Genomic DNA, 10,786 nt, shown 5'->3' with positions numbered 1-10,786 from the left:
TAATATATTATTATATAATAATATAAGCAGAGTCTTTCATTTTACTTGTATGCAAAATCAACGCCCATGGAAGAAGCATTCAGGAAATCAAACAATATATTGCATTGAGCAAATCTGCTGAAAAAGACCTCTTTAAAGTGTTAAAAGCAAAGATGTCACTTTGAGGACTAAAGTGCACCTCATCTAAGCTATAGTATTTTCATTCACCTGATATACATGTGAAAGCTGGACAATAGAAAAGGAAGACCAAAGAAGAATGGATATATTGGAATTATGGTGTTGGTGAAGAATAGTAAATATACCATATACTGCCAGAAGAGTGAACAAATCTGGCTTGGAAGAAGTAAAGGAAGAATGCTCCTTGGAAGAGAGGATGGTGAGACTCTAGGCTCACATACTTTGGACATGTTATCAGGAAGAACCAGTTCCTGAAGAAGGACATCATGTTTGGTAAACTAGAGGGTCAGCTAAAAAGAGGAAGACCTTCAACAAGATGAACTGACAACAATGACTGCAATGATTTTGAGGATGGTGCAGAACCACAGTGTTTCATTGTTTTACATATGGTTGCTATGAGTTGTAACCAAGTTGACGTAACCTAACAACAAGAAGCAGGGTTTTAGCTTCATAGCTATTGAAAAATAAAATGTTTCACATATCCTTAAAAAAAAATAGAAAATAACCTCTTTATGATTAGAGACAGTCAGGAAGGAGGAAGGAAGGAGTTTAGCCCCAAGGGCAGGGCTAAGTCTGTATTGCTCAGTGAACAAATCTCAGCAAATAGCAAAGTCCCTGGCACAGAGTAGGCACCAAATAATGTTTAAGTGAATGAATGAATGAATGAGAGTATGCTGTTCACTCTTGTATTGAGATGCTAACTAACTTTTCTACATGAAGTAACTATGAAAATCACAGGGTTTTTTTATAATGTTCACTAGATTGTAAACTCCATGAGGACAGAGAATATGTATTTGTTCATTATTTGAAACTCGGTGCCTCCTACCATAGTGCCTATCACGTTAGACACTCAAATATTCGTTGGTGATTGAATAGATTAATAAATTCTAATGTGAAGTCATATGCTTTCCACCTATACTAGGAGAAATTCTACTCCAAAATAATGTTCAGTATGAGTCAGAAAAAAACAGATTTCATGTGATTTAAGACCAGGATTCTATAATAGCAATACAATATATCTATATTTTCTGTTATATTTTTCCTAAAAGGGACCTGTTGGTTTACCTGGAGAAGTTGGGATGACAGGAAGCACTGGGGAAAAGGTAATTTATTTTATTATTCTATTTAATAGTATGAGTTCTAGACTAAACTCAAAGGAGAGACATTTATATGACATTTTCTATTGTGTAGAATATATATAACATAAAATTTGCCATTTTAAGCACTATTTAGTGTACAATTCAATGGCACCAATTGCATTAACAGTGTTGTATAACCATCACCACTATTTCTAAAACTTTTCATCACCCCAAATAGAAACCCTGTACCCATTAAACAATAACTCCCTACTCCCAGTCCCTTGAAACTCAAATCTACTACCTATCTCTGAATTTGCCTATTTTCTATATTTCATTTAAGTAGAATCATACTTTTCTTTGTTTCTGATTTATTTTATTAGAATAATGTTTTCAAGTTTAATCTATGTTGTAGAATGTATCAAAATTTCATTTACTTTTATGGCTGAATAGTAGTATATTGGATTGATATTGATATACCATATCTTCTATATTCATTTGTTTATTGATGAGCACTTAGATTGTTTCCACTTTTGGCTATTGTAAGTAATGCTGCTACAGACATTCACATAAAATATCTATTAAAGTCCTATTTTCATTTATTTTGAGTATCTACATAGGACAGGAATTTCTGGGTAATATGGTAATTCTATGTATAACTTATTGAGGAACTTCCAAACTGCTTTCCACTGTGGCTGCACCATTTTAAATTCCAACCAGCAATATACAAATACTCAGTTCCCCTACATTCTTGCCAACACTCTTTGTTTTCCTTTATTAAAAAAATTATAATTATTATAGGTATCCCACTAGGTGCAGGTGTGAAGTGGTGTCTTATTGTGGTTTTTACCTGAATTTCCCACATAACCAATAATGAGCATATTTTCATGTTTTGTTGGCTGTTTGTATATCTTCTTTGAAGAAATGGTCTATTCCAGTTCTTTGGCCATTTTTTGATGGAGGTGTTTGCCTTTTTTTGTTGTTCAGTATAGGCGTTCTTTATATTTTCTGAATACTAATCACTTACCTGATACATAATTTGCAAATATTTCCTCCCATTTTTTGAGTTTTTCCACTCTCTTGATGCACAAAAAGTTTTTAGTTTTGATGAAGTTCAATTTATCTGTCGTTTTTTTTTTTTTTTTTTTTTTTTTTTTTTTTTTTTCCTTTGCTTCTGTGGTATATTTAAGAAACCATTGCCAAATCCAAGGCCATGAAAATTTGCCTTTATATTTATCTGGACATATTTAATTTCTCCGTCCTTAAGGATACTTTTGCCAGATACAGTATTTTTGTTTGACTTTTTTTTTTTCTTTCAGGACTTCAAATATGTCATCCCACTGCCTTCTGACCTCTATGGTTTCTGAGGAGAAATCAGCTGTTAATCTTATTGAGCACCTCTTATATGTGACAAGTCATTTCTCTCTTACTACATTGAAGATTCTTTTTCTTTCACTTTCCAATATTTGATTGCAGTGTATCTCAATATGGTTATGTCTTTCATTGAATTTGGGAAGTTTGGGGCATTATTTACATATATAGAGAAATATATGTATATATATATATCCTTTTTTGTTTTCTCGTCTCGGACTTCCATGATATATATTGTTGGTATATTTGATAGTGTCCCACAGGTTTCTCGGTTTCCACTTATTTTTCTTCATTTTTTTTTCCCTGCTTTTCAAGATGCATACTTTCAAGGGCCTTATATTTAAATTCACTGATTTCTTTCTACCATTTAACACTTTAGTGTTTCATTTTGTTTTTAAATTTCATCTATTGTACTTTTCTGCTCCAGAAATTCCAGTTGGTTTCCTTATACAGTTTATATCTCTTTATTGACATTCCTTATTTGTTCATACATCTTTCTCCTGCATTCCTTTAGTTCATTTTCTATGATTTCCCTTACTACATTGAGCATATTTTGAGTCAGTTTTGACATCTTTGACTAGTAATTGTCATTTTGGAGCTTCCTCAGGGATAGTTCTGTTAAGTTCTTTTTTACCTGTGAATGAGCCATATATTCTTGTTTCTTTCTTTGCTTGTAATATTTAATGAAAACTGGGCATTTTGAGTATTATAATGTGGTAATTCTTGAAATCAGATTGTCTCCTTCCTTAGGGCTATTTTTGTTGCTTGTTGAAGGCTGTGGTTACCTATTTGCATTGTGACTTTTCTAAACTATTATCACAATCTCCGATAGATTCTTTGTGTGTGGTCACTGAAGTTTCTGTTCAGTTATCTCTCTAGTCAGACTGCAACCTGACAGAAATTTCTTAAATATCTGGACTTAGAGGGTGAAAAAAAAATCTTTTTAAGTTTTCCTGTAAATGCTGCCAGAGAAAGCACTTTAGCATGAAGGGGCCAACACAAAGGCAACCATCTGTACTTGTCCCTCAGGGAATTATCAGAATGACCAAAACAATAACCCCGTTGGAGGACAAAGTCCTTACTGCCTACCCTGGCTCCACTCAGGCACTCTAAGAACATGGGCTACCATTCCCATGAGTGCAACAGGGATGAGTAATGGAGCTGGTTCATACATTTCACTCTCTCAACAAAGTTCAGCAGCCTCTCCCTTCATCAAGTATCCCATGGGTTGCTGTGAGTGGCTGATCATTTTCCAAAATAAAAAATAGTTGATTCTGATCATTGTTTGTAGTTCAGTATTGTTTTGGTAGACAGACTAACAGCTAAAATTTCCTACTCAGCCATTTTCCATGATGCTACTTCCTCATATGCTCTTTTATGTTAATTACAAGTCACTCAAAACTTTTAACATTTTACCCATACTGCATCTTTTAAATATATTGAATTATCATTAATAGCACATATATTTCTATTTTCTAAAAGGAAGAGTACCTTTTATATTCTTAAAAATTGTGACTTTTAAGAGAAAAGATGAAACTGGCAATCTAAGTTTATGACTGGAAAATATTATTTAAATCTGCTTTATGAGAGCAGACTCCTATAGGAAACATTTTTTAAGGGGAAGAATAATTTATCACTTTTCCTGATCCAAGTCATAATCTCTTTACTTCTATTTGGAATCCAGTAGGCAGTTATTCTTGGGTAAATCTGGATATTATCATGGAAATTGTAATTTGGTTAAATATTACATAGAAATCATCACCTCAAGAGAGATTTTCCATGTTGAGATTTTTTTTTTAACTAAAAAGTAATTATTGGAACCAGCAAGGGTATATTTTGATTTTTTATTTAAATGGAATCTTTGTAATGAACAAGTGGGTAATAAACCATAAAGTTTGGACCTTTGACTGAAACCGGGCTTGCTGAATATAAATTGTAAGCATGATAGTCCGGCACACTTACTACAAAAGGCTACTCATTGCAAATACAGTCATGTACCACATAACATCCATTTGGACCACATCCAGCTGCATATATGTCCATGGTCCCATAATGTTACAACAAGATTTCAGAAATCCACATCAGAGAATGGGATATAATGAATGCAACAGCTTCCCCCATTCAACACTTGTATCTCACATCTCTTGTATATAAAATGATTGTGCTGCCAAGCATATAATGGTACACTATATGTATAACCTATAATATATATTTTTTGATAATCATAATAAACACCTATGTTACTGGCCTATATATGTACCGCATTTTACTTTCTATCTAAAAGGTTTACTGTATAATAGAGAATGCTTTGACTTTTAGACAGCAGCATCCAAGCTCACATATAACATATCTCTTGACTGTTCTAAGAGTTCTGGTAGTATAGTGGTGCTCTGGTTACCTAGTGCCAAGAATATACCAAAAATGGGATAGCTGAGCAAACAGGAGTTTATTCTCTAACAGTTCAAGAGGCTAGAAGTCCAAGTTCAAAGTGCCAGGCTCTAGGGGCTGTGTGAAAGACCCTAGACCTTGGGTTCCAGCTCTTCTTCTTACTTCCAGCCCACTGAAGCTAGAGGCATCTCTTCACTCAGGCAGCTACTAGCTGCTGAGGCTAACAAGCCCAAGGTCAACAAATAAAATGGCACAGTCCCAGTATTACGATACCACACAGCAAGCCATTAACTCAGGTTCATTGTAAGTCTCAAGGTCAGCAGAGTATGATAGGCTGCTGAACAATCACACAGCTACATGCAAGGTAAGCGTGCCATATGCTAGAGACCATTCACAAAGAAGCAGACCACATACCCAAAACAGCTACTCAGCTGCTCCAATAGATTGTACCATGGAGTTGATTACCAGTCTGGGGAATAACTACATTCAGCTGCCCAGCTACTCAACCAGGCCCAGCCAAGATGACATACAAATTTAACTACCACAATTCCACCCCTTGTCAACTTGGTACCTGTACAGATCTTCATTGGGTGGCATATGTACAGATCTCCTTCACTGGGTGGCTCTAATCCCCTAGTTCTTGAGTAGTGACCTCACCCCCTTGGCCTGGCAGGCCCTGTTCGTCTCCCTCTTGGGCATGGCAGCCCTGCCCCCTCATTCTTGGGCAGCAGCTATGGCTCCATTCCACTGGCCCACATGAACAAGAAGCCCCACACTCCCGAACCAAGTTGGTGATGATCTAACTCTTTGAAACCTGTGGGCCCATGGTGGTTCCACCCCCAAAGGCCATGGTCCTACCCTTTGAGGCTGAGGCAGCTCTGCTTCCCTTTTCCTTAGTCTCTCCACTTCTGCTGCTTAATGCCCTAGGGCAACCCACTCCGCTGGAAATCTTTAGGACTAAAGGACACTTAGCTTTCTTGCTTTGTGGGTCTGGCCAACCTGCTACTCCATTTTATTCTGGTCTCTTCACCAATTAATGACTGAAGGCAACTCACTCCTCCAGGAAACCACCTACCCAATGGCACCTGGCTTTCTCCTCCATGAGCTGGTAAGCCTGTTGCTGTTTAATGCCAGTCTCTGTGCTCTGCTACTGCCATCTTTCATGCTGATCTCTCTGCTGGTATCTCTCCGCCAGTCTCTTGGCTCTGCTCCTGCCATCTCTCATTCCATATGCCAGGGTCTCTCTGCCAGGGTCTCAGGTCGAGGACGCACTCCACCCGTTTCCACATTTTAGGTATCTGTCAGAGCAGCACCCCACTCTCTCTATGCCATATTCTATTCTGGTTACCTAGTGCCGCTCTGAGAAAAATATAACAAAAATGGGAAGGCTGAACAAACAGGAGTTTATTCTCTTACAGTTCAGGAGGCTAGAAGTCTGAGTGCAAACTGCCATGCTCTCAGGGCTGTGCGAAATCCCCTAGACCTTGGGTTTCAGCTCTGCCTCTTACTCCCGGCCCACTGAAGCTAGAGGCATCTCTTCACTCAGGCAGCTACTAGCCGCTGAGGCTAACAAGCCCAAGGTCCGACAAATAAAATGGTATAGTCCCAATGTTACCAAACCACCAGCAGGTCATTAACTCAAATCCATTGTAAGTCCCAAGTTTGGCAGATCATGGCAGGCTTGTGAACATGACACAGCTACATGCAGGGTCCAAGCGTGCCATAAGCTAGAGACCATTCACAAAGCTGTTTCTTATATACAGGAAGCAGACCACATACCCAAAGCAGCTACTTAGCTGCTCCGATAGATTCCACCATGGAGTTTACTACCAGTCTCACCATGCGGTCTAACTACATTCAGCTGCCCAGCCACTCAACCAGGCCTAGCCTGGTTTGACATACAAATTTAACAATCACAAGTGGGTAAAGCATTTGGCTGCTAATCAGAAGGTCAGTGATTTAAACCCACCAGCTGCTCCATGAGATAATCTCCATGAGGTAATCTGCTTCCATAAAGATTTACAACCTTGGAAACCCAATGGCAGTTGCTATGAGTCAGAATCGACACAATGGTAGTGGGTTTGGTTTTGAGTGTTGTAGAAATATCTCTCTGTTTAATTTTCTTTCAAATATATTACCATGGAGTGCATCATAGTTCCCAAATGCAGCAAAACCAGTGCTAGTGATAGGCAAAAGAAAAGTATCAATTTGGAAGTGAAACAATAGGTTATTAAACAACACAAAGATAGAAAATCAGTGAATTTCATTGCTCATGATTTAGACATGTCACACTTGACAGTCACAGTGATCCTGAAAAACAAAGAAAAAAATTTCAAGCTGTTAAAGGATCAACTCCACTGAAAGCTACAATGCTAGATAAAATGCAAGAGGGACCTGTATCAGATTTGCAGAAATTGCTAACATGTTGAGGACAAAACACAAAAGTGAATCTCTCTCAATACGTTGACCCTCACTTAGGGCATGAAGCTTTCTCCAGATACTTTAGAAAAAACAGTGCCAGCATATGATATGGTTTTGGAACAATGCCCAAATCACATCATGTTAAGTGATGCATGACTGTAATTAAGTAGAGCCAGGCATAGAAGTAAATTAGATAATATCTTAATTATTTCTATCTGCCACCACTCGTTTGTCAATTTGTCATACTATGATGGCCTACATGTTGCTGTGGGGCCAGAGGCTCTGCCACCAGTATTTCGAATACAGCAGATTCACCCATAGTGGATAAGTTTCAGCAGAGATTCCAGACTAAGACAGACTGGGAAGAAGGACAGAACCATCCATGTCTGAAAAAAAAACTGGCCATTGAAAACCTTATGAATAGCAGTGAAACATTATCTGATATAGTGCCAGAATATATGTCCCTCAGGTTAGAAGGCACTCAAAATATGACTTGGGAAAAGCTGCCTCCTCAAAGTTGAATCACCCTTAATGACTTGGATGGAGTAAAGCCTTTGTGACCTTCATTAGCTAAACTCAGTAAAGCCTTTGTGACCTTCATTAGCTAAACTCAGTATGGGAAGAAAGAGCTGTAAACATTCATTAATAATCAGGCCATGGAATGTACAAAGCATAAATCTAAGAAAATTGGAAGTTGCCAAAAATTAAATGGAACACATAAAGATCGATATCCCAGACACTAGTGGGCTGAAATGGATTGGTATTGGTCATTTTGAATCAGACAATCATATAGTCTATTATGTGAGGAATGAGAAATTGAAGAGGAATAGCATCACATTCATCATTAAAAAGAACTTTTCAAGATCTATCCCAAAGTACAGTGCCATCAGTGATAGGATGACATCATATGCCTACAAGGAAGACTAGTTAATACTACTGTTATCCAAATTTACACCACCCACCAAAGCCAAAGATGAAGAAACTGAAGTTTTTGCCAACTTCTGCAGTCTGAAATTAACCAAACATGCAATCAAGATGTATTGACAATAACTGGTGATTGGAATATGAAAGTTGGAAACAAAGAAGACGCATCAGTAGTCAGAAAATGGTCTTGGTGATAGAAGTGATCGCAGATAGAATTTTGCAAGACCAGTGCCTTATTATTGCAAATACCTTTTTTCAACAACATAAATGGTGGCTATACCTGTGTACCTCACACATGGAATAAATATGAATCAGATCAACTACATAATCAGAACATGGAATGTACAAAGCATAAATCTAGAAAAAGGTGGAAAAAAGTGATGGATAAGCTCAATGGCATGAGTCAAAACAAGGCCAGGAGCTGACTATGGAACAGACCATGAATTCCTCATATGCAAGTTCAAGTTGAAGCTGAAAAAAATTCAAACAAGTCCACGAGAAACAAAATATGACCCTGAGTATATCCCACCTGAATTTAAAGACCATCTGAAGAATATATTTGATGCATTGAATACCAATGACTGAAAACCAGATGAATTGGGGGATGACATCAAAAGCATCATACATGAAGAAAACAAAAGGCCATTAAAAGACAGGAAAGGAAGGAAAGACCAAAATGGATGTCAGAAGAGACTCTTAAACTTGCTCTTGAACGGAAAGTAGCTAAAGTGATTGGAAGAAATGATGAAATAAAAGGGCTGAACAGGTGATTATAAAGGTCACATGAGAAGACAAAGTATTTGCAGTGTAACAAATTACATGGTGTAGCTTTTCTAGCCATAGTTTTTGTAACTGCCACTTTGCAGTGAGTAGCTGATTGTTAAAGTTATCCACCTGGTTTATTTCTGTTGGAGCAGCAGGAAGCAATATTTTGGGAAGTTCACTCTCTCTCTCAGGTGTATAGAATTCTGGTGTTGGGATTGGTTTGTTTTGGCCACTCTCTCAGGACCAAAAGAAGCCTTCCTCAAAGCTTAAGAAATCTCTCACTGCTGGCTGAGAAACACTCTGCTGAGAAAGATGCACTTGCTGAAAGAGAGAGAGATGTGACAGACGTGTGCTGCTGAGACACAAGAGACACACACTGCTGAAAAAGAGGTACAAACTCCTGAGAGACATAAGAGACACTCACTGCTGAGAGAGACATGTTACCAAGAGACTTAGAGAGACTGCCAGCTGCTGAGTGAGACAGCCAGCTGTGAGATACTGAGCACATTCCTGAACTTGAATTGCAGCCTGTTGCTTCCCTAATAAACCCCATAATCTGTGAGTTCTGTGTGGCCACTGCAGTGACTTATGAAACCCAGCAGAAAGGTGGTGTGTACCATGGGAAGGAGGGTTGGTGTCAGGGTTGGTGAAAGGGCTGGAAGGAGGCAGCATATTTGGCCTAATAGTGATTCTGTCCTCCTCTTGTGGGGTTATAGGAAGTCAGAAGATGCTGCCTCCCTGCCCCTTACGTATTATAATGAAATGTGCAAAGACCTGTAGTTAGAAAACCAAAAGGGAAGAACAAGCTTGGCATTTCTCAAACTGAAAGAATTGAAGAAAAGGTTCAATATAATCAGTATTGAAGGATTCTATGGGGAAAATATTGAATGAAACAGAGTATCAAAAGAAGACGGAATGAATACACAGAGTTAATATACCAAAAAGAATTGATCAACATTCAGCTATTTCAGGAGGTAGCATATGATCAAGAACTAATGGTATTGAAAACAAAATGTGTATGAAATACTGAAAATGTAAAACGAACCTGCTTTGTAATATTTTACCCAAATCACAAAAATAGTATTAAATGAAGAAGTCCAACTTGTACTGAAGGAATTGAAAAACAAGGCTCCAGGAATTGATGGAATGCCCATTGAGATGTCTCAAAAAACAGATGCAGCACATGGCCAGACTTCATCTCACCTACTTTGGTCATGTTGTCAGAAGGGACCATTCCCTACCAAAGGATAAGCTTGGTAAAGTAGAGGAAAAGGGGAGGACCTCAATGAGATGGATTGTCACAGTGACTGGAAGAACGAGCTCAAGTATAGCAAGGATTGGGAGGATGGCGCAGGAGTTGGCAGTGTTTCATTTTGTTGTATATAGGGTCATGATGAGTTTGAGCCAATTTGATGGCACCTAACAACAACAGCATTTCCATCTGAATTTTAAATTCAAATAAAACTCAACACATTTAAAATTGAATTTATCTTTTCCCCATGGTCCAACTGACCTCTTTTTTTTTTTTTTTTTGCATCTGGATGGCAGCTTGCAAGCTTTTTTTTTTCTTTTTTATTGTGATTTGGGTGAAGATTTACAGAGCAAATTCACTTTCTATACAGCAGTTCACATATACTTTGTCTCATGTCATTGACCACAGTTTA

At 37.9% G+C, this 10,786-nt stretch overlaps 1 protein-coding gene across 1 annotated transcript in view; it reads left to right on the top strand.

The window, feature by feature from the left end:
* Positions 1 to 10,786, top strand: part of COL24A1 (collagen type XXIV alpha 1 chain) — a 586,013-nt gene that overhangs the window by 308,239 nt on the left and 266,988 nt on the right. Inside the window, exon 24 of the mRNA XM_007946195.1 lies at positions 1,227 to 1,280. Coding sequence (XP_007944386.1) covers positions 1,227 to 1,280 — 54 coding nt within the window. The remainder of the gene's footprint in view (positions 1 to 1,226; positions 1,281 to 10,786) is intronic.

The sequence above is a fragment of the Orycteropus afer genome, unplaced genomic scaffold (genome assembly GCF_000298275.1).
Source record: "Orycteropus afer afer isolate SDZICR_OR568_19922 unplaced genomic scaffold, OryAfe1.0 scaffold00152, whole genome shotgun sequence".
Classification (NCBI taxonomy): domain Eukaryota; kingdom Metazoa; phylum Chordata; class Mammalia; order Tubulidentata; family Orycteropodidae; genus Orycteropus; species Orycteropus afer.
This window is presented reverse-complemented; position numbering and strand designations above follow the sequence as displayed.